The sequence below is a fragment of the Mustela nigripes genome, chromosome 13 (genome assembly GCF_022355385.1).
Source record: "Mustela nigripes isolate SB6536 chromosome 13, MUSNIG.SB6536, whole genome shotgun sequence".
Lineage (NCBI taxonomy): Eukaryota > Metazoa > Chordata > Mammalia > Carnivora > Mustelidae > Mustela > Mustela nigripes.
In genome coordinates this window covers 62,379,052-62,403,372 of record NC_081569.1, presented here as the reverse complement: position 1 = coordinate 62,403,372, position 24,321 = coordinate 62,379,052, and the positions used below count along the sequence as shown (strand labels likewise).

Below are 24,321 nucleotides of genomic sequence, written 5' to 3'. Positions count from 1 at the left end.
GAAGCCTGCTTCCCTCTCTCTCTCTCTCTCTCTCTGCCTGCCTCTCTGCCTACTTGTGATCTCTGTCTGTCAAATAAATAAATAAAATCTTTAAAAAAAAAAAAAAATACAAAAATCGGCTATAAAGGGGCACCTGAGTGGCTCATTGGGTTAAGCCTCTACCTTCAGCTCAGGTCATGATCTCAGGGTCCTGGGATCTGGCAACTGCATCTCGGGCCCTCTGCTCAGCAGGGAGTCTGCTCCCCACCCCCACCTCCCTGCCTCTCTGCCTACTTGTGATCTCTGTCAAAAAAATAAATAAAATCTTTTTAAAAAATCAGCTATATGTCTATACACTAACAATGAACAATCAGAAAATGATTTTAAGAAAACAACACCATTCATAATAGCAGAGCTCTGTCGGTTGAGCATCTAACTCCATCTTGGCTCAGGTCATGATCTCACAGTTGTGATATAGAGTGCCCCTTCCAGCTCTGTGCCTCCACATGGAGGCACAGATCTCTCTGCCTGAGATCTCTCTCTGCCTCTTCCACATCCCCCCTCTCACACTCACATGTGTGAGTGCTCTCTCTCAAAATAAATAAATAAATAAATTTAAATTAACAACTTTTGGGGTGCCTGGGTAGCTCAGTTGATTAAGCGTCTGCCTTCAGCTTGGGTCATGATCCTGGGGTCTGGGATCAAGCCCCACATTGGGCTCCCTGTTCAGTGGGGAGTCTACTTTTCCCTCTTCCTCTAACTCTCCCTCCACTTGCGCACACGCACGGTCTCTCTCTCTCTCTCTCTCGTGCTATCTTGAATAAATAAATAAAATAGACCACAAGTATGCCGAGAAGCAGGCGGTAGCGGGAGGGGGGAGAAGGAGGCTCTCTACCGAGCAGAGAGCCCCATGTTAGGTTCGATCCCAGGACCCTGAGATCATGATCTGAGCCAAAGGCAGAGGCTTTAACCCACTGAGCCATCTGGGCCCCCCTATATAAATAAAATTTTAAAGAAATAAAATCATTAACAACTTTTGTATGTCAAAGGACATTATCAAGTACATGAAAATAAAGTATAAAAAATGGGAGAAAATACTTGCAAGTGATATATCTAATAAGGGTCTAATGTCCAGAATATATAAAGAACGCTTATAATTCAAAACAAAGTTACAATTTAATTTTCCAAATGGCAAAGGGCTCGAAGAGATATTTCTCCAAAACACAAATGGCCAATAAGTACATGTAAAAATGCTCAACATTACTGATCATTAGAAAAACAAAAATCAAAACCATAGTGAGACACCACATCACATCCACTAAAATGGTTATAATCAAAAAGACAAGGAGCACCTGGCTGGCTCATTGGCCCTAGAATTTACTCAATTAAAAAAAAAATAAAAAAAATACTGGGGTGGGGGGTGCCTGGGTGGCTTAGTCATTTAAGCATCTGACTTCTTGATTTCAGCTCAGGATCTTAGAGTTATGAGATTGAGACTGGGTCAGGCTCCATTGTTGAGCATGGAGCCTGCTTAAGATTCTCTTTCTCGGGGCGCCTGGGTGGCTCAGTGGGTTAAGCCGCTGCCTTCGGCTCAGGTCATGATCTCAGGGTCCTGGGATCGAGTCCCACATCGGGCTCTCTGCTCAGCAGGGAGCCTGTTTCCTCCTCTCTCTCTCTGCCTGCCTCTCTGCCTACTTGTGATCTCTCTCTGTCAAATAAATAAATAAAATCTTTAAAAAAAAAAAAAAAAAAAAAAAAAAGATTCTCTTTCTCCCTCTCCCTCTGCCCCTATGTCCCTCCAAAATTTTTAATTAAAAAAATATGAATAATTAAGGACATTATGTTAAATGAAATAAACCAGTCACAAAAAGACAAATCCCATGATTCCACTTTTATGAGGTACCTATTCTAGTCAAATTCAAAGAGACACAAAGTAGAATGGTAGCTGCCAGGGGATGGCAGGAGGATTGAAATGGGAAGTTATTTAATGGCACAGTTTCAGTTTTTCAAGATGAAAGGGATTTTGGAGATTGGTCTCACAATAATATAAATAAACAACATAAAGTACTACACTGTACCTTTAAAAATGGTTAAGGTGCCAAATTTTATATTGTGTATTTTACGATCAACTTTTTTCAATTTTTAGGAAAGATAAATAACAAGTATTGGCAAAGGTATCAAGGAAGTAAATTCTTCATGCATTGCTACTGGTATGTAAAAATGATGCAGTCAGTCTGGTAAACAATTTGACAGTTTCTCAATAAGTTAAACACAGTTGATCATATGACCCAGCAATTTCACACCTGGGTATATACCCAAAATAATGGGAAACATATGTTCAGCAAAACACATAAGCAAAAGTTTGTGGCAGCAATATTAATAACAGCAAAAAAGTGGGAACCCAAATGTTCACCAACTGATGAATGGATAAGCGAAATGTGGTAGAGCCGTACAATGGAATATTAGTCACATGAAAAGGAATCAAGTACATACTACAACATGAATGAACCCTGAAAACATTATGCTAAGTCAAAGACAGATGCAAGAAGCTACATATCATATGATTCCAATTATATGAAATGTGTGGAATAGGAAAATCTATAGAGAAAGAAAGTAGATTTATGGTTTCCAGGGCTGGGTTAAGGAAGTGAAGGAGTTGGTAGTCACTGCTAATGGGTACAGGTTTCTTTTCATAGTGAAAAAAATGTTCTGAAACTGGATAGCAGGGATGATTTTACAATCTCATATATATACTAAAAACTACCGAACTGTATGCTTTTAAATAGCGAATTTTATGTTATGTGAATTTTATCTCAATTAAAAAAATAAATATATGCTTGATGACAGAAACTAGATATATGCATAATCTCAAAGTATCTCCCTCAAAATATTTACTAATTACGAAGGGGAAAATATTGTTTCCATTGGAGAATCCTGACAAAGACCACCTTAGCCAAGGAGGGTACATTCACTTCTGTAGTACTCCTCCCAAAAAATGCAAAACCTTAATCTAATTATGAGAAAATAGCAGAAAAACCCAAATTGAGAACATTACACAAAATAACTATTCAGTACTCTTCAGAAGTGCCAAGGTCATGAATCACTGAGGAACTGTCACAGATTGAAGGAGACTACACAAACATGGCTATTAAATGCACTGTGCAATCCTAGACTAAATACTGGAACAGAGTAAGGGCATTAGTTTAAAAAAAAATGGTGAAATCCTAATAAATTCTGTACTGTAGTTAATATTATTGTAACAAGGTTTATTTCTTAGTTTGGTAAGCATTCTACAGTTATGTATGATATTAATACAAGAGGAAGCAGGTGAATGAAGTATCAGAATTCTCTACCATTTTTGCAACTCTTCTATAAGCCCAAACTGTTCTCAAAACTTAAAACTGTTAAGAAATGCTATGTGATGGCCGCCTGGGTGGCTCGGTGGGTTAAGCCTCTGCCTTTGAATCAGGTCATGATCCCAGGGTCCTGAGATCTAGCCCCGCATCCCATGCTCTGCTCAGCAGGGAGGCTGCTTCCCTTCTCTCTCTCTCTCTCTGCCTGCCTCTCTGCCTACTTGTGATCTCTCTCAGTCAAATAATAAAATCTTTAAAAAAAAAAAAAAGAAAGAAAGAAAAGAAAGAAAGAAATGCTCTGTGAAGTTAAAATATTTTTTTAATGTAAAGATTTTTATTTATTAATTTGTCAGAGAGAGAGAGAGAGAGCACAGCAAGGAGGAGCATCAGGCAAAGGGAGAAATTGAGCAAGGCCAAATTGGGAGACTCCATCCCAGGACCCTGGGATCATGACCTGAGCCGAAGGCAGATATTTAACTGACTGAACCACCCAGGAGTCCCTGGAAGTTAAAATACTTAATAAAAGTGCTTGAAGGGGCACCTGGGTGGTTCAGTCAGTTAAGTGGCGGCCTTCGGCTCAGGTCATGATCCTAGTGTCCTGGGATCACACCCCATGACTGGGCTCCTTGCTTGGCAAGAAGCCTGCTTTTCTCCCTCCCTCTGCCTGCCTGCAGCTCCTCCTGCTTGTGCTCCCTCTCTCTCAATCTCTCTCTGTTAAAAAATAAATAAATAAAATCTTTTTTTTTTTAAGTGCTTGGAGACAAAATTTAGCAAGTTTCCCAAAAGATACAGTAGATTTTTTTTTTTAAGATTTATTTATTCATTTTAGAGAGGGAGTACAAGTAGGGGGAGGATCAGAAGGAGAGAATCTCAAGCATCTCCCCACTGAGCACAGAGTCCAGAGGCTGGGCTCAATCTCCCCTTCTAAGAGATCATGACCTGGGACGCCTGGGTGGCTCAGTTGGTTGAGCAGCTGCCTTCGGCTCAAGTCATGATCCCAGGGTCCTGGGATCGAGTCCCACATCAGGCTCCTTGCTCGGCGGGGAGCCTGCTTCTCCCTCTGCCTCTGCCTGCCTCTTTGTCTGCCTGTGCTCACTCGCTCTCTCTCCCTCTGTCTCTGGCAAAAAAAAAAAAAAAAAATTAAAAAAAAAAAAATAAAAAAAAAAAAAAAAAAAAAAATAAGAGATCATGACCTGAGCTGAAACGAAGAGTCAGATGCTTTAATCACCTGAGCAACCCAGGCGCCCCTAAAATTTTTGACTTACAGGCAAAGACACTTGTCTATAATGTGACAAAAGCCTTCCCTCATTTGGGGAAGAAATAAGCTTATAAATAAAATGTTTTGGGTGCCTGGGTGGCTCAGTGGGTTGGGCCTCTGCCTTCGGCTCAGATCATGATCTCAGGGTCCGGGGATCGAGCCCCGCGTCAGGCTTTCTGCTCAGCAGAGAGCCTGCCTCCCCCTCTCTCTGCCTGCCTCTCTGCCTACTTGTGATCTCTATGTCAAATACATAAATAAAATCTTTTAAAATATATATATACATAGTTTCTAAAGCGTGGTACCATAAAGCCTTGGTCATTTTGCTCCAAAAAGATAACTAATGAAAAGAAAAAGAATAAAATGTCCCATAAAGATGTTAGACCTTGGGATACCTGGCTGGCTCAGTCAGTGAAGCATCTGTCTTCCCTGAGGTCATGATTCTAGGGTCCTAGAATCAAGTCCTGCATCTGGCTCTTTACTCAGCAAGGAGTCTGCTTCTCCCTCTGTCTGCCACTCCCCCTGCTTGTGCCCCCTCTCTCTCTCTGACAAATAAATAAATAAAATCTTAATTAAAAAAAAAAAGGATGCTAGAACCTTCAGCTTAAAACCTTCAATTTAAATATATGCTGGGCATGTATGACTCTGCTTGATTAATTTCAGTACTTTAATTCCTAATGTTCTAACTTCTGACCGTGCTTCCTTAGATCAAACTAAAATATCAATATATGAAAGGACAGAGAAGATCTGGGGAGTGACTGGACGGCTCAGTTAGTATAGTATGTGTCTCTTGATCTTGTGGTTTTAAGTTTGAGGCCCACATTGGGTATAGAAATTACTTAAAGATAATAAAAATCTTGAAGAAAAAAAAAAGGTACAGAGTGTGTGTGTGTATCCATATATACAATGGAATATTATCCAGCCACGAAAAAGAATGAAATCTTACCATTTGCAACAACAGGGATGGAGCTTGAGAATCTAAGACTCTAAGTATAATCAGTCAGATAAAGGTAAGTACCATATGATTTCACTCATATATGGAATTTAAGAAACAAAACAAATAAGCAAAGGGAAAAAAGAAAGAGAGAAAACCCAAGAAACAGATTCTTAACTATAGAAAACAGATGGCTGCCTGAGAAGAGGTGGGTGGGGGGATGCGTGAAATAGGTGAAGGGAAGGGGATTAAGAGTACACTTATCATGATGAACACTGAGTAGTGTACAGAATTGCTGAATCACTATATGGTACACCTAAAACTAATGTAACATTTTATGTTGACTGTAACGGAAATTAAAAAAAAAAATTAAAAAATTTTTTAAATAAACCTTAAAAAATAAAATCTACTTCACACTAGCCTCATATACTCAGAATCATATAGTCAAAGAGGCCAAACAGATAATCTAATCCAGTGGTTCTCAAAATGACATTCCAGACCAACAACACCAGCATCTCTAGGAAACTATGTTGGACATGCCAATTCTTTACCCCACTCCAAAACTTCTGAATCAGAATCTCTAGTGGTAGAATCCTGCAATGAAGTTTTAAAAACCCTCCAGGAGGGGGAGACAAACCAAGAGATACTGTGGACTCTTGAGAAACAAACTGAGGGTTTTGGAGGGGAGCAGGTAGGGGATTGGGTGAGCCTGGTGGTGGGTATTATGGAGGGCACGTTACTGCATGGAGCACTGGATGTGGTGCATAAACAATGAATTTTGGAACACTGGGAAAAAAATAAAATTAAATTTTAAAAAATAAAATAAAAAAATAAAAACTCTCCAGGAAATTCTGATACAGGCTGGAGTCTGAGAAGCGCTGATCTTATTCAATCTCCTCACTACAGAGTGATATGCTTAAAAACACAAGGTTTCTTAGAAGTAGCCACATCTAAAACCTAGGCTTTCAACCCCAGTACAATGCAGTAATGACTGACCTATACTGTCCCACCAGCAGTCCTAGTTCTGACCTGAGACAGTAAAGCATAAATTGAATCCCTATTTCAAAAGACCACCACCAGAATTATCCTATCTTCCTTTCCCCTATCATCATTTTCTGCTCCATTTTGACATGTGGTACGGTTTTATCTTATCTTGCACAAAAATCTGTCACTTTAAATGAAGTATAAAATTCCTGGTAAGCAACAGAAATCCAAAAATTAGATGCTTAATTTCTTAAACTGATTCAAACTATTATCTTCAATAAAACTAACAAGTGTTTCTCATGTATCTTCTCTACTCCATATTTCTCCTCTTTGTTTTTTTTTTTTTTTAAAGATTTTATTTATTTATTTGACAGAGAGAGATCACAAGTAGGCAGAGAGGCAGGCAGAGAGAGAAAGGAGGAAGCAGGCTCCCTGCTGAGCAGAGAGCCCGATGCGGAACTCGATCCCAGGACCCTGAGATCATGACCTGAGCCGAAGGCAGCGGCTTAACCCACTGAGCCACCCAGGAGCCCATCTCCTCTTTGTATTTAGAGGAACCATTATTCAGCAATCATAAGCAATTAATGATGATTTTCCTACCCTCATATCAAGGGTCACTCAAATGCTGTATGTCTCACTTCTTCCGGCACATTGTGCATAAATATGTAAAGGTGAGCAAGACACCATAAAGTATATGTAAATTCAAAAATATCCATAAGAGGGGCACCTGGGTGGTGCCCAGGTGCTCAGTGGTTTAAGTCTCTGCCTTCCGCTCAGGTCACGATCTCAGGGCTCTGGGATAGAGCCCCGCTTCGGGCTCTCTGCTCGGCAGGGAGCCTGCTTCCCCATCTCTGCCTGACTTTCTGTCTACTTGTGATCTCTTTCTGTCAAATAAATAAATAAAATCTTGAAAAAAAAAATATCCACAAGAAACTGAGAGGAAAAAAAGGGAAACAGAATGAAGATTAGGAATGCCTGGGTGGCTCAGTGGGTTAAGCATCTGCCTTCAGCCTAGGTCATGATCTCAGGATCCTGAAATCAAGCCCCACATCAGGCTCCCTACTGAGGAGGGGGCCTGCTTCTCCCTCTCCCTGTTGCTCCCCCTACTTGTACACTCTCTATTTGTCAAATAAACAAATAAAATCTTTAAAAAAAAAAAAGATTAAGTCAATCCTCTCCTTGACAAATCAAAACCAAGAGCAAAATTAACCAAGGAAGTTGTGTGTTCAACATTTAAAAAATAAAATTTCAATTAAACATACATGAACCCTGGATAACCTTAGCTTATCAGAATTTCAAACTTTAAAATAAGAAAAATTTGAATAAGCTAGTAATTAAATTCTTACCAAGCCTGGTGTGGTATCTTCATCACTGTCTAGATCGTGACTGCTTTCCATATCAACACTGACAATCACTGTATCCGAAGTGCTATTGTATTGTCGCTTGTTACTTTCAGTATAAACATCTAAGGATGATTTTTGCAGAGTGGATTCTGCCTTGGAAGATGTGCCTTCCATCCTTGGAGTTAAAATCCTTTTGCAAGTTTTCCTTATTTCAGTCTTCTTACATTTCTTACATGCAACTTCATTGTTAAAATCCTTATCCAATAGGGACTTAGAGGGCTTAAATTGGCCTGGTTTGTAATTACTGAGTGAAAAGGGAACAAGATACACCTTAGGTGTTTTTCCTAAAACTGTAGTCTGTACTGGTCTCAGAGATACACAAGTGATGTTTTGATTTTCTTTATACTCATTCACCTATTCAGGCCAAAAAAAGAAAAGAGAGCATTAGAATTCCAGGTCCTATGCCTCCTCTTACAGGCCTGTATAAATAAATCTAATTCCTATTTCAGAACAAAAACATAAATCCAAAGTGATAGCCTGTAAACAAACTTTTCCCCCCACCAAAATCTAGATACTTAACTCATTAACCTGAATTGAAGTATTTATTATACTGGGTGTATTTTTTACCCAGAACTCTGCTAACCAATAATAACATAGTAATAATGACTACATTTGTAACTGAGACTACCCCAACTGTCACCTTCAGAGTAACTGGAATAGTCTCTAGAGCCGGAAGACAACAGAAACTGCCCTAAAGGCAGATGCAGAGTCCCTGATTCCGTCCTGCCCCTACTTTCGGGCTTATTGATAAGAACCTTCCCCAACGCTGAAGTTTCCACAGAGGAAAACGGCCGGGATCCCCGATTATCTTTTGAAACAACGTCCCCGAAAAACCCGTTACGCTGAGAGATGCCCCCAAGGAGCGGGAACTAGTTCCGGAGTGTGGAGATGGTGAGTGCCAAGTCTTCGTGCCCTCTCGGGCCTGCTCCGGGCAATCCCTCAGTAAACACTGAGGAAGGAGTACACCCGAAAGCAACAAGTCGGCTCTCACCTTCATCTGGAGTCGCTGCCTGGAGCCCACCTTCACCTCACTGCCCGCGCGCGACCCCGACATCTTCCCGCGGCTTAGCAGCTGGCGTCTTCCCGCCAAGATTGCGGCTGAAGGCGCGGGGAGGGCCAAGGGGAGGAGCAGGGGGCTAGGGCGGGGCCTGGCTGGCAGCTCAGGCGCGCTCTGACGCCCCCTGGCCGGAGGGGGAGGGGCACGCATCAAACTAACCAGCGTCACCCCAAATTGAAATTCCGTAGAGATGCGATTGGACCGAATACACGTTTTTACCTTAGATTCCGGTATTTTTTGATGCTGCTGATGCCAGTATCTCGCTTTAAAAAACACTGGCGCTTCTGCTGAGAAAAAAACACCTTGCCTTGCAATGTGAGCCTGGAAAAGATTCAGACGCACTTAGATGCCGTACGAATGAATAGACGGGCTAGAAAATCGGAATCAACCGGCAGCCTTTACCTGGGCCCCCGGATGCCTTATAGCCTCTCCACAAGAAAATTATGCCCTATGGCTACCATATTACCTTGTTCCTAGGAAGGGAAGCATTTCGATTTTTTTTCAAGAGCTGGTAACTTCAGCTGTTTTAAATTTCACCTCATCATCTGCCCACGAGTTAACTAAGATCCTAATGATGACCCAAAGGCTGGGGAAAAGTTGTGATAATAAAATCATTTTTGTATCACAGAGTAACAAATAAGATTTTACTGCCTGTATGTCTTACAGTCACAGCCATAGTAATCTTTTTCCCCGTTCTCTGAGTTGCCCTGAGTCAAAACAACTGTTTTCCCATCATATTTACTCCCTCCGGACAGCATGTTTTTGGAGCTGTTAAAAGTCAAACTACAAATTTCTACCTACTCTATCTTTTTTTTTTAAAGATTTCATTTATTTATTTGACAGAGAAATCACAAGTAGACAGAGAGGCAGGCAGAGAGAGAGAGAGAGGGAAGCAGGCTCCCTGCTGAGCAGAGAGCCCGATGCGGGACTTGATCCCAAGACCCTGAGATCATGACCTGAGCCGAAGGCAGCGGCTTAATCCACTGAGCCACCCAGGCGCCCCTCTACCTACTCTATCTTAAAGACTCTTTTCTTTCTAGCCCAAAACTGTTTCCTTGGTTGTTTACAGCAGTCTTCCACGGTTCTTTGTTCAAGCCTTGCGTAATTTTATTTCCCCTCCCAGCCTAAACCCAATTTTACAACACAAGTGAAGTAATTTGAGAACTGATCCTATTAACAGTAACAGCAGGGCTCTCCACGACCTGATTCCTGCCAAAATTTAACCACTCCTTGACTCAAAAGTTAGTGATAAAATCAAGCATTTCCGTGTTTAATATATATACCATGCTATTTCTGGACTGCAAAACTCTGCTGTCCCATCTCTCCCTACCACACTTATGAAATCCTTTGTATGGTCAAATGTGTTCCGACTTCCAGTAAGCCAATATTATTTTTACAATCCTAGCTAGGAAACTGTGATTGCTTCTGTCACCAAGCCTTAGAAGACTTCCTAAATAAAATTCAAGCCTTTAACCAATATTCCATACTCCTTAGAGAGCTAAGCACAGTAAACACAGTAAATACTTAATAATTACTCATGTACTTATATACAAACACTGTCTAGCCAGGAATGTTTTAACAGACGGTCTTGAGAAACTGAAAAAACTGGAAAGCCAAAAAGCACCCTCTTCTGACTTCAGGAAATGCTCCAGGCCCCTTGGGGGATTTTTCCATGGCAATGGCCTAAATCACCACCACCTGCCCTCGCGTGACGAAAAAATACCTTACCACAACCCACTCAGCCTCATCAACTGAGCTAATCAGGTGCTACTGGCAGGACTTCTATTCTCATTAAACTCCAATGCTGAGTTTTCAGAAGTCGGGACAACTGCCCTTCACTATCTGCTAAATTCCTTATTCATCACTAGCCCAGGTTCCTCGAGTTCAAACCAAGCTAACAAAAGATACCCGTAATTCGGAACTGCCTCGCCACAGGATTTTTAACAGCAAAGCCCAAAATAGGCAGCAATTTCCCGCCAGAAGCGACGTCCAAACACTTCAGGACTTAAAATGCCAGAGCGGTATGCGAACATGCGCAGTAATAGACTCACCGCCCACAATCCCAGAATCCTCTGGTCCCAAGTTTCCGGTTTCTCTAGCTCAGCCGTAAGTGGCGTTTCTGTCTGTCGCGCAGCAGTGTCCGGTACCTCTAGGAGAAGGAGTATTTTTGTTGCTGTTGTTGTTGTTGTTTTTCCCCTTGTTCGTTGACGTTGTTGCTGTTCGCTGTTTGGAATCACTGAAGTTTCGGGAGTCACCGCCGCTGCCATCAACATGTCGGTCCCAAGCGCACTCATGAAACAACCGCCCATTCAGTCTACGGCTGGAGCCGTCCCGGTTCGCAATGAAAAAGGTACGGTTCTGAGCCGTTTCACAGTCGGATCTTACCTCTTCCTTCGCCAGCATATTCCAAACCTACCCAGCAGACCACCTCAATCCTCCCACCCTTATGACCGTGACCCCTAATTTCTTCGACTTGAACGATCAAACTCGCACCCGATCGCGTTGCCTGAGGGGGCGGGGAGGGGACCCACTTACATCTCATCTTGTTCCTATCGCCCGTCTGTCCTCACATCAAGCATCCCTCTTCCCTTGGCCTCCACCCATAAATTAGACTAATAAATATAGTGAATGCCTGCTTTTGCAGGGCATTGTGCGGGATACAGTCCCTCTTGTTATCCTAGCAGTACGGTTGTGCTGCTTTTATAACTCTCATCATTATTTTGTGTATCTGTCTCCCTCTACTGCATCCTAAGTTCATAACGTCCTTGAGACAGGAACCATGTCTTATTAAACTTATTATTCCTTTCAACCAACTCTGTGACTATTAAGTTGAATACACACGTGTGTGAGGCAATGCCCTTAACCTTAAAGAACTGGTATGGTAGTAGATGTAAGACATGCAAAAAGAGGCACATTCTAAGCAATGTGCGATTCCTGTCACACAGGTGATATAAATCAAATGATGTGGAAGGGTAGAGAAGGAGTAATCTCTTCAAACTGAGGTAATCAAGGAAAGCCTCTTGAAGAAGGGGGCATTAAAATTGATCCTTACAGGATGAGTAGGATTCCAGTGCAGATAGAAGAAGGAACACTACATGTTTGGGGGGAAAGGGGTAGACTAAAGAGTCCCTTTTACAGGAAGGAATTTGGAAAATAATTGAGGTTTTTTTTTTTTAATATACTGTACCTATTCTTGTGCAACTTGCCTTTTTCCTTAAATTCAAAGTGGCTTTTGGTATCCTTTTATACATACAGAGCTAATTCATTTTAACTACTTACAAATTCCATTGTATAATTAAACCACAGTTTATTCCTTACTAAAGAACAGTAAGTTGTTGTGTGTGTGTGTGGGGGGGTCCTATTATAAACAGTGCTATAGTTGTCCTTTTTTTTTTTTTTTTTAAAGTAATCTTTACCCCAGACCTGGGTCTCAAACTCATGACCCCGAGATCAAGACACATGGTCCACCAACTGAGCTAGCGAGACACACACTGTAGTTGTCATTCTTAAATGTGTCTCTTCAGTGCACTGTGTAGGAATTTCTCTGGGGTAGACTCCTAAAAGTTCATCATCAACCTAAATAGCTATTTCCACTTGCTGTCCACAATGCATTGTGAGAGCATTGAGAGTTTGTATTTTGCCATATATTCATCTGCATACTTGGGTTGTATCAGATTTTTAAATTTTGCCCAATCTAATTATGAAATATCTCAATTTTATTTGCATTTCCCTGATTACTAGTGATACAAGAATTTTCATGCATTTATCAGCTATCTAGTTTTTCTCTTCTCTGAATTACCCGTTTTTGTCATTTGTCCATTTTATACTTAGTTTTTCTTCATCCTAAATCTGTCATATCTTTTTCCTATTTTGTCTTGGTTTTTTTTTACTTGTCTTTTTACTTTAATTTGGAGTTAAATTCTGTTTAATAGGCACTTTTGTTTCATAGGCATTTTTAATTTTAGTGTTACCAGATTTATCAATTTTATCTTTAATAGCTTGTGTTGTTTTGTATATTTTGTAAGAAATCCTTCCCTGTACTGAGATCATAGATACTCACATTATAATTACTTTCTGTCATCTTAAGTATTTGTGTATACGAAACAGGATTGAGTATACAACTGTGCAAGACAGATCTAATTTAAGGAGCCTATAATCCAGTAGGGATGTAAGTGTTTAAGATGTGTTTATCACACATGGGTCTTTAATCCATTTGGAATTTTGTGGGTGTGTTGTGTGGTGTCAGAGATCTAATTTTACTGTTTACCTTATGGTTAACCAACTGCCCCTACTGTTCCATTGTTTGACTAGCCCATCCATTCTCCACTGCTTTGGTTTCTTTTGTTTTTTTGTTTTGTTTTTTGTTTTGTTTTTTTTTTTTATTTTATTTATTTATCTGACAGAGATCACAAGTAGGCAGAGAGGCAGAGAGAAAGGAGGAAGCAGGCTCCCTGCTGAGCAGAAGGCAGAGGCCTCAACCCACCGAGCCACCCAGGCGCCCCGGTTTCTTTTGTTGTTTGTTTTGTTTTGTTTTTTAAGATTTTATTATTCATTTGACAGAGGCAGGGAGGGCATAAGCAGGGGAAGCAGCAAGCAGAGGGAGAAGCAGGCTGCCTGCTGAGCAGGGCTCAATCCCAGGACCCTGGGATCATGACTTAAGCCAATGGCAGATGCTTAACTGACTGAGCCACGCAGGTGCCCCAAGATTTTAATTTATTTATTTGAGCAAAAGGAGGGGAAAGAAGCTGCCTCCCTGCTGATCCGAAAACCCGATGCTAGATCCCAGGACCCTGAGATCATGACCTAATCTGAAGGTAGACTCTTAATCAACTGAGCCACCCAGGTGCCCTGAGACTTTATTTTTTTAGATCAGTTTTAGGTTCACAATTCCCATATATCCTCTGCCCTCACATAGCCTCCTCCATTATCAGTATCCCCCACCAGAGTGATACATGTGTTGCATTTGATGAACCTACATTAACACATCGTAATCACCCAAAGATTACATTAAGGTTCACTCTTGGCATTGTGTATTCTATGGATTTAGACAAATGTATAATGACATACATCCATTACAACAGTATCACACACAGTATTTTCATTGCCCTGAGAATACTCTGTGCCCTGCCTATTCATCCCTCCCCCAACTCCCCCAACCCAACTCTTGGCAACCATCAGTCTTTTTACTGTCTCCATAGTTTTCCCTTTTCTAGAATGTCACGTATTTGGAATTGTACAGTGTATAACTTTTTCAAATTGGCTTTTACTTAGTAATATGTTTGTAAGTGTCCTCTATGTCGGCTTAATAGCTTATTTCTGTTTAGCGCTGAATAATATTCCATCATGTAGACATACCGTAGTTCATTCATTCACCTAGTAGGGGACATCTTGGTTTCTTCCAGGTTTTGGCAGTTATATGAACAAAGCTGAAATAAATACCAGTGTGCAAGTTTTTGTGTGGACATTAGTTTTCAACACGTAGGTAAATACCAAGAAGTGCAATTGCTGGATCACTTGGTAAGAGTATGATTAGTTTTATAAGAAACCACCAAACTGTCTTCCAAAGTGGGTGTGCCATTTTGCATTCCCACCAGTAACAAATTAGAGTTCTTGTTAGTCCACATTCTCCCCAACAGTTGTGTTGTGAGAGCTCTGTAGTTTGGTTATTCTAATACATGTGCAGTAGCATCTCATTTTGCATTTCCCTGACAACATATAATTTGAAGCAAATATGCTTATTTGCCATCTTTGTATCTTCTTTGCTGAGGTATGTTAAAGACTTCAGCCTCAGCTGGTTCTTCAGAACTGTCTTGGTTCTTTTTGGCCTCCTTTTCTTCCATGTGATTTTTGAATCAGCCTGGGGACTACTGTTAACAGAATTGCATTAAAATTATAGGTCATGCATTTATTAACTTGGGCACAGCTGCCATCTTCTCATACTTGAATATGATATATTTCTCCATTTATTTAGATCTTTTGTATCTTTCAATATAATTATATATTTTTCCTCTGAAAAGCCTATACATCATTTGTTGAATTTAATTTTTGGTATCTTGTAGATTAGTTACTATTGTAAATAGTATTTTTAAAACTTTATTTTCTAATTTATGTAGCTGATGCATAGGTACACTTATTTATATCCAGCATTTATTTAGTTTTGTCCCTGAATTCATTTTTTAGCTTGTTTTTTTCTTGTATTTTCTACATAGATAATCATAGTCTGCAAATTTTGACAGTTACTTCTTCCTTTTAATCCTTACTTTCTATCTTTTTCTTTTCTCTCTTTTTTTTTTAAGATTTTATTTATTTGAGAGAGAGACAAAATGAGTGGAGTGGAGGGGGAAAAGGAAAAAGAAAAGCGGACTCCCTGAAGAGAGGGAGCCTGACTCGGGGCTGGATCCCAGACCCTGAGATCATGACTTGAGCCAAAGGCAGATGCTTAATTGACTGAGCCACCCGGGCACCCCTTTCTTCTTTTTCTTATGGTCCTAATTAGGACCATAATAAAACATTGACTAGAAGGTGTGTTAGGGACAACATAAAGATGCCTACTGGTTTTTAAAGGAATATCTCGAATGTTTTATCATTAAGCATAACGATTATTGTATTGTTAAGATTATGTGACTTTTAATATATAAACTTTAAATAGTATATTATATTTTTCCCATTAATTTTCTAAGCTTAAGCCATCCTTGTGGTCCTGAGCTAAATCCTTTGAGGTCTTGATGGCTTAGAATTTTTTTTGTTTACTTTTACATTGCTGGAATAAATTTGCTATTATGTTATTTAGTACTTTTTAATGTATGTTTATTAAGAGAAAATTCATGTAAAGTTTTCCTTTGAATTGTCCAATTTGGTTATCAAAACTATATTCATCTTATAAAATGTTTTGGTTAGTTTTCACTTTATTCACAGGAATTGTTACTATTTGTAAGCAAGATGTTATCTTGGGGCCCCTGGGTGGCTCAGTTGGTTAAGCGGCAGCCTTCGGCTCAAGTCATGATCCCAGGGTCCTCACCTATGAGCCTGCTTCTCTCTCTGCCCCTCCTCCTTCTCGTAACTCTCTCTCTCTTTATCTCTCACCTGCTCGCTCTCTCAAATAAATAAAAAAAATCTTTAAAAAGAGAGAGAGGTGTAATCTTGGAGGTTTGATAGGACATAAGCTAAAAGAAAAGGTAGAAATAGATAAGATTAAAAGCTTGAGTTATATGGTGATATAAAGGCTGCCATAGAAAATTCCAGAGGAACTAAAAGAGGGATTGAGGAACATTTTAATTTTCTGTTCCTACCTAAGTCACCCTTGTGTGCTGGGCACTGTTACAAATAATTCCCTTAAGGATATAGTTGAGATGGAATAGCATGAATTTGTGATGGATGTCATCTGCCTGTCTGGGGGGAATTTTTTTTGTTGTTTCACTGCCTGTCTTCCTCCACTTCATTGTATTCAGACTCACCTTCTTTATCATTAGTGTTGGTATTCACAAGAATGTTTTCCTATGACTTCGTTTTATCTGGAAACACAATAGATGAACGAATAGATGCTTGGATAGTGGCTCTCTTCTTCTGCTTGAACTCTTGTTTACCAGGAATAGGGCTCTGCCTGCAAAGGCAGAGGTTGAAAGACATTGGGAAAGAGGCTACTGAAACAATAAGTTATCTTTATCACCCAGGTGAGATTTCGATGGAGAAAGTGAAGGTAAAACGCTATGTGTCGGGAAAGAGGCCAGACTATGCCCCTATGGAGTCCTCAGATGAGGAGGATGAAGAATTTCAGTTCATTAAGAAAGCCAAAGAACAAGAAGCAGAGCCTGAGGAACAGGAGGAGGATTCATCCAGTGACCCTCGACTGCGGCGTTTGCAGAACCGTATTAGTGAAGATGTGGAGGAGAGGTAATGACTAGTGTTAGGTTTCCTTGGGCCTAAACCCCCACAGGTTAGTTCTTAACAACAAGAGCAATAATAGCTAATATTTGCACAATACTCATTATGTGCCAGTCTCTGTTCCAAGTACATTTACTAATTCTTATATAATCTACCCAATAACCTTATGAGGTATATATTATCCCAATTTACAAATGAGGAAACTGAGGCACGAAGGGATCAGGAAAATAACATGATCGAAAGTATTCAACGAGCAAGTAGCTGCCAGTAAACAGCAGGTTACCTCTGGTCCAAAAACCCTAATTAACTCACTAAGGGAATAGAAAACACAAACCATTAGTTGATTGTTGAAGGGCAGAGGACATCTTAAAATTTGAGAAGCTGACTTAATTCACTCACTTCTCCTAAAGGCTAATGAGGGGAATGACACCAATAAAGTAGGAAAAAAGGCCTGATGAATGAATGGCCTCAGGTAGTAAAGGGAACCTCCAATGAAGGAATCCATATGTTGTGTGTTGATTGAGACATTACCTTACAAAATAGACCAGAGATCCCAAACTTTACAGTTCATATTGTCTCAGGAATTTTCTCAGGGAGCTCCTAGACCTACACAGTTCTGTTTATTTTATTAAGTAGTTAGATCCAAATAATTCAGTAAATAGTCATGTCCTAACATTTAAAGCCATTTGAGGGCGCCTGGGTGGCTCAGTGGGTTAGGCCTCTGCCTTCAGCTCAGGTCATGGTCCCAGGGTCCTGGGATCGAGTCCCGTATTGGGCTCTCTGCTTGGAAGGGAGCCTGCTTCCTCCTCTCTCTCTGCTGCTTGTGATCTCTGTCTGTCAAATAAATGAATAAAATCTTAAAAAAAAAATGTTTAAAAAAATAAATAAATAAATAAAGCCATTTGAAAAATATAATACACATAAAAGAAAAAACACTTTTATTTTATTCTTACATAACCGTAATTACTTATTAGTGGGGTCTGTGTGCCTCTGGAACACTAACTACTTCTCAGACCTTGGAATCAGATTGGCACGGTCATTCATTTCCTGTTCCATATTGATCTGCATGCAGTAGTTGCTTTTCATACAGCCCCCAAAAATTCAGTTTCACAAACATAATTATGCCAGCCGAAAAGAAACCCAGTGTGATCTAATGTTGAAACTGAACTACTTGGAGCTATAAAACCATCCCAGTGCACCTATATGTTTGTTGCAGTGCCTCATGATGCCTCAGCTTACATTTAAGGTTTTAGGTCCAGCTTGACTATTTGCTCTGACACTTTGAATTGTTTTCTTTTATCTGCACCTCAGACTTCAGTATTAATAAAAGCAAACATAACCTCTAGGTGCTCTATGACTAAGGAAATGTGGTTGATGCTCTATCATTTTGTGACACTGGTGTTACACTTGAAGATGCTGTTTTTCAGATTGGCTCGACATCGGAAAATAGTGGAACCTGAAGTGGTAGGGGAAAGTGACTCAGAAGTGGAAGGAGATGCATGGCGCATGGAACGAGAAGATAGTAGTGAAGAAGAAGAAGAAGAAATTGATGATGAGGTATAAAAAAGGAAAATGGAAGTTCTTTCTAGGTCCAAGAAAAAGTTGGGCAGCTGTTCTCCCTTGTTGAGCTCCCAAAGGCAATAAGCTTGCTGCTTTTGGCAGAACTCTGATCTAAGGTTCCCTATTTGTTGGAGATAGAATTGAAAATAAAATGATGTAAATTGTACTTACTCCTATCAGAATTTGTTAAATGCAATGACGGGAAAATAAAAAGCTGCCTTAGAACATAGGTCATTGGGTTGACTGACTTGGACCCATGACTTGACAGGAAATAGAGCGGCGCCGTGGCATGATGCGTCAACGAGCACAGGAGAGAAAAAATGAAGAGATGGAAGTCATGGAAGTGGAAGATGAGGGACGTTCTGGGGAGGAGTCAGAATCAGAATCTGAGTATGAAGAATACACAGACAGTGAAGATGAGATGGAGCCTCGCCTTAAACCAGTCTTCATTCGAAAGTAAGTATCTCACAAACCAGGCCTGAATCCACATAGTTACTGCTTTCCAGGTGGATAGAAGCCTTTTTTCTATCTCATGCTCTTCTGAAGTATCAGCACTGAGTGAAAGTCCTCTGCCCAGTTCCCTACCTGTGCAGAATATTTGCTGTGGAATATCTTGGTGTTAACAGAGAGCCTGAGTTTGTTTTCACATCTCCCTTTCCAGTTAAAGAGCACATAATCTGCCCATGGTCCTATAAAGGACAAAATGAAAGTTGAAGAGAGAATTACTAATCCTTTCCTAATGATGAGAAATCCTACTACTTACAGTCCAGCAGTTTCTTGCTATTCAGGCAGTTCTTAAAGATGAATGGAGTTTTAATGCTCTGAATACCTGGGCTGACTCCCAATTTTGACTCTTTGCGAAAAAATAGAGCCAGCGATTGTTGGGCTTTGTCTGATTTGGATGGCACTTGAGTTAAGAGGATAAAGAGCTCCACTCTAAGGGCTTTGGGCAATTAACAGGACTCTCATGCTACAGGAAGGACCGAGTAACAGTTCAAGAACGTGAGGCTGAAGCATTGAAACAGAAGGAGCTGGAGCAGGAAGCAAAACGCATGGCTGAGGAGAGGCGAAAGTACACACTCAAGGTACTGGGAGTGGCTGTGGCGATTGCACATGAGGCAGAGTTACTTAGGCTTGTCTGAGGAAAATAAGGAAATCCAATAGGTGAACTGTTCTCCTTACCTAGATTGTAGAAGAGGAGACCAAGAAAGAGCTGGAGGAGAACAAGCGGTCCCTGGCTGCATTGGATGCTCTCAATACTGATGATGAAAATGATGAGGAAGAATATGAGGCATGGAAAGTTCGGGAGCTAAAGAGAATCAAGAGGGACAGAGAAGATCGAGAAGCGTGAGTAATAAGATGGACCTAGAGTTTAATATCAGTAATGGGATGGGTTCCTGGTGGGGTACCTCTGAGGCTCAACACAGACTGTGAGTTCCATTCCAGCTTTTTTTATGGTTCCTGCAATTGAGTGAGTTTTCCATAATTGGAATGTGCCTTATTACAGTGAAATCATGGAAAAGAAACACTTTGTCAGTATTTCTCTGTGATAGAGTATCAGCTGATACTCCCTGTAGTTCTCTAGTAGACACACAGACATTATGCATTATTAATCAGTTATCTATTCTTGCATAAAAACCCAATCCAAAATTTGGTCACTTGGAACAATTAATTATTCCTCACAGTTTTCAAGTTGGCTAAGCAGTTCCTCTGCTGGTTTCACTTGGGTTCTCCCATGCAGTTGCATCCAGCAGGAGGATTGGCTGGGCTAGAGTGTCCAAAAATCACTTCATTCACATGTCCAGTAGTTAATGCTAAACTGCCTTACTTCTTCATTGGGCTAGATTGGCTTTCTAATGTAATAGTCTCATGGCAGTATTCCAAGAGGGCAAAAGTGGAAACTGGCAAGGTCTTTTAAGGTTCATATGTCATTTCTGCCAAAGGGCATGCATACTCTGAGGTGAAGAATTTGTGGCCCTTCAAATAATTCGGCACAGTCACTATTGTTAGAGCAGAATCAGTTCTGAGCTGCATCACCCATTCTTGAAAATTACTAGGAGAGGGTAATCCCAGATTACAAAGGGAAAACATCAATAGAAAACGCTGTCCTCAGCCTGCAGTTTCTAAGATTTTTAATCCTGGGTTTCAAGGAGTCCATGTACTCTTTAAAATTGTATACAAAATTACGTGTATTTGTGTTTTTCTGGAGAAAGGGGATCTATGACCCCACACACCCCAAAAAGGGTTTGTCACTGCAGTCTAATTAATGATGGTAACACTTGGTTTGTGATACTAAGCACATATACAATTACTTTTTTAAAAAATACCAATAAAATGTGAACAAAGTTATGTTAAATTCTGATTTTTTTTTAAAGCCAAGTAGGCTTTTTAGGGAAGGGGAGTTACTAATATTGCAAAATCAAGCATAATAGTATGTCTGAACCTTATAAAGGCTAGAATGAACTTTTGGCCGTTTGCAATAATGAAGACCACTTTTTTATTTGTTGGGCTCCTGATCTTTTTTTTTTTTTTTTTTTTTTTAAGATTTTATTTATTTGACCGAGAGAGAGATCACAAGTAGGCAAAGAAGCAGGCAGAGAGAGAGGAGGAAGCAGGCTCCCCACTGAGCAGAGAGCCCGATGCCATGCGGGGCTTGATCCCAGGATCCTGGGATCATGACCTGAGCTGAAGGCAGAGGCTTTAACCCATTGAGCCACCCAGGTACCCCTGGGCTCCTGATCTTAATTCCTAACAGGCAATAGGTAGAATTAAAGAGAGTGAATAATGCTTAAAAGGAGATGAGACTCCATTGTGTTCAGCTAATTTGAGTGTCTCTGAAGCAGGAATGATACTAATAAATAGTTTTGTTCTCTGTACAGGCTTGAGAAGGAGAAGGCAGAAATTGAACGAATGCGAAACCTGACTGAGGAAGAGAGACGAGCTGAGCTTCGGGCAAATGGCAAAGTCATTACCAACAAAGCTGTTAAGGGCAAATATAAGTTCTTACAGAAGTATTATCACCGGGGTGCCTTCTTCATGGTAAGTGAAAAGGGAGTGGAAGTTTGGGCTGTAGAAATAACTTACTACTACTTATGAGTTCTTTTCTCCCCCCAAGAATAAACTGTCTTGAGATGTTACTTCTACTTGCCAATGATCAGCTTTCTTATTTGCTTTTTGCATCTGAAGAATATAAACCCAGTAGGAAAAAGCACTGGCAACAGGATTTTAGAAGTAGCAGCAACTGTTCTCTCTTTTGGCCCCAGTTCTCAGGAGGAAATGGTATAACCAAAGAATTGAGGAACTAAAAAGAGAGATAGTGAATTAAATTGACAAAGACTATTTACATCCCTAAAATTAATTAGAGGTCACTCTTCATAACCAAGTAAGAAATTCTGCTCATGCAAATATTTGGGAGGCAGAAATTTAATTCACTTTATTCTGAGCTTACAGAAAGTGATTAAGACTGACTAACCAAAAAAATGGTTTATTATCTAACTATTATGTGTAATACCATCAAGATTTTGTTCTTCATATGAAGACCAAGGTCAAAATAGCAATCTGTTAACCCTGTATAAAGTGATGAGAACTTCTTCCAAATTATTTAGATTATACCAGTGATAATTTGTTAATGGAGAGATGTCAAGAAAGAAAATCGGAGAACTGATTGCACATATTACCTGATGCAATGTGAGTTTAAATCAAAAAGCAGACTCGTTTTTTTAAATGCTGTACTGTCAAACCCTAAAAGTCCCTACTGCAGCTAGATTCCTGCCCTTTCACTGTAGATATCCATAAAATCTAAACTTCAGTGGAAGGTTCCTTACTCCCCTCCAAAATCAATTTCAGTCTATTCAGCCAGAAATGTTTGCTTATCATGTAGTGTCCTGGCTCATGTAGTTTTCTAGACTGAAGTCACTGGAGATTGAATTATTTCTTTACTGCTTTAAAGTCATAAAGTTTCATTGCTTACACATTTGAGCAGCTTTAATAAGCTTCTGAGAGAAACAGTACATTGCTAGCTAAGATACATAAGTAAAGAGTTATGTAAAAGTCTTTTAGTGCACATGCTCAGTTAACTCTCCTCATCCAGATAAGGACAGTGAAGTTAAAATACCTTCTGAGATTAAATGAGGGACTCAGCTTCCAACGAGGAGAAAAGTAAATCTCACAAAAACTCTTACCTTTAAAGCCTTTCTGTACCCAGGCTCTCATTTTTTAAGTAGGCTCCATGCAGAGCCCAACATGGGGCTTGAACTCATAACCCTGAAATTAAGAGTTGCATAGTCTAGGGGCACCTGGGTGGCTCAGTCATTTGAGTGTCCAATTCTTGATTTCTGCTCAGGTCATGATCTCAGCATTGTGATATCAAGTCCCATGTTGGGCTGTCCTCTGGGTGTGGATCCTGCTTGGGATTCTCTCTCTCCCTCTCCTTCCCTATTAACTCTCTCACCCTCCCTCTCTTAAAATAAAAAAAGTGTTATGGTCTACCAGCTGAGCCAACCAGGAGCCTCAAGAGCACTACTGTTTGACACTGCTATAGGATATAAAATTATTACTCTCAGATGGGTTACAACCCATCTGGGGCTAAGGCCATATATACTATACTATGACATAAGGATGAGTGAAAATACTGTGGGACTTCTGAAGAGGGAGATGTTTTACTTTGTAGGAGATGGAGAGAACATGAAGAAGGGCACATTTAAGATGTGTAGCCTTTCTGAGTTCAGGTAGGAAGACATTCCAGGTGAAGGGACTAGGAATGGAGGCAAAAAGCATCATCTGTAAAGGGAATTGGCAAGGAGAGGTAGCTTTATGGCATTTGACCTTGACTACTGTAGAGGAGGAGTTGTCCTTATTTAACAAAACAGAATCACCAGAAGTTTTTGAGCAAGGCAGAGATACGAAAGTATGTTTTAGAAACATTAGTCTAGTGGCAGTGTGTAAGGTTGATTCTAAGAAAAACTATAATAACCCAGGGAATTCGAATTTGTAAGTGGCAATTCATTATGCACAAAGTTTACATAAATTCTGAATCTGGGTAATTGAGAAAATGGTGTCCCTATTAACAGAAGTTAAATGAGAAAGAGGCCAATTTGAAAAGGTTAGGGAAATGATTTTCACTTTAAATGTGAGTCTGAAGTCCCAACAGAATATCCAAGCTAACTATATAGTGGGCAGTATAAAATTCAGGATGAGATTTGAGAGACTTCTACAGAGTTGAAATCATATGACTGAACACAGTGGGTGCAGAGAGAATATAGCCAACCTTCAGGAAATATCCACATTTAGGAAGAAAAAAAGACACAAAGAGAAAGGAGTGTCATATCCTCAACTAGATATAAGCTCTTGAATAGGTTTAGTACCCTCATTCTTTGTATCCCTTGTTGTAGAGATTAATAAATTAGTGGTTTGAATGTATGGGTAATGAAAACCACAAGATTGATAAGACTCTTTTTACAGGATGAGGATGAAGAAGTATACAAGAGAGATTTCAGTGCACCTACCCTGGAGGATCACTTCAACAAAACTATTCTTCCCAAAGTCATGCAGGTATGGGTTACCTTAAGAACATGAGAGAGAAAAGTTATGTATTGAGGACTTGATGTTTGGTGGTATAACTCATCATCTATCCTTCATTGATCAGGTCAAGAACTTTGGGCGCTCTGGTCGAACCAAGTACACCCACCTTGTGGATCAGGACACCACCTCTTTTGACTCAGCATGGGGCCAAGAGAGTGCCCAGAACACAAAGTTCTTTAAACAGAAGGCAGCTGGGGTACGAGATGTATTTGAACGACCATCTGCCAAGAAGCGGAAAACTACTTAAGAGTTCAACTACTTCTAGCTGTGAGGCACAGGCAATGTCTCAGCATCTGGTCCTTGATTTGCTTCTACCATTATTTACATGGCCCCTG

The 24,321-nt window shown here is 40.2% G+C and overlaps 2 protein-coding genes and 1 long non-coding RNA gene across 4 annotated transcripts in view; 1 reads left to right on the top strand and 2 right to left on the bottom strand.

The window, feature by feature from the left end:
- The window catches only part of WDR76 (WD repeat domain 76), a 65,547-nt gene extending 54,315 nt beyond the window's left edge, over positions 1 to 11,232 (bottom strand). The window contains exons 1-2 of one of the 2 annotated variants that reach the window (XM_059372707.1): positions 8,900 to 9,030; positions 7,852 to 8,262 (exon numbers count right to left, since the gene is read on the bottom strand). In XM_059372707.1, coding sequence (XP_059228690.1) covers positions 7,852 to 8,262; positions 8,900 to 8,962 — 474 coding nt within the window. In that variant the 5' untranslated portion in view covers positions 8,963 to 9,030. Of the gene's footprint in view, positions 1 to 7,851; positions 8,263 to 8,899; positions 9,031 to 11,016 lie in introns of those variants that run through there. The other variant, XM_059372708.1, reaches the window with a different exon arrangement.
- Positions 9,237 to 10,981, bottom strand: LOC131999704 (uncharacterized). The gene is made up of 2 exons (XR_009399086.1): positions 10,874 to 10,981; positions 9,237 to 9,286 (listed from the first exon to the last, which is right to left on the bottom strand). It is a non-coding gene; the product is annotated as an uncharacterized LOC131999704 (long non-coding RNA).
- MFAP1 (microfibril associated protein 1) lies at positions 11,232 to 24,315 on the top strand. Its single transcript, XM_059372709.1, has 9 exons — positions 11,232 to 11,315; positions 16,636 to 16,855; positions 18,274 to 18,403; positions 18,675 to 18,862; positions 19,383 to 19,491; positions 19,593 to 19,753; positions 21,286 to 21,445; positions 23,867 to 23,956; positions 24,051 to 24,315. The coding sequence occupies exons 1-9, from the start codon at positions 11,237 to 11,239 to the stop codon at positions 24,231 to 24,233; spliced, it is 1,320 nt and encodes a 439-aa protein (XP_059228692.1). The 5' UTR covers positions 11,232 to 11,236; the 3' UTR covers positions 24,234 to 24,315.
- The last annotated feature ends 6 nt before the right edge of the window (positions 24,316 to 24,321 follow it).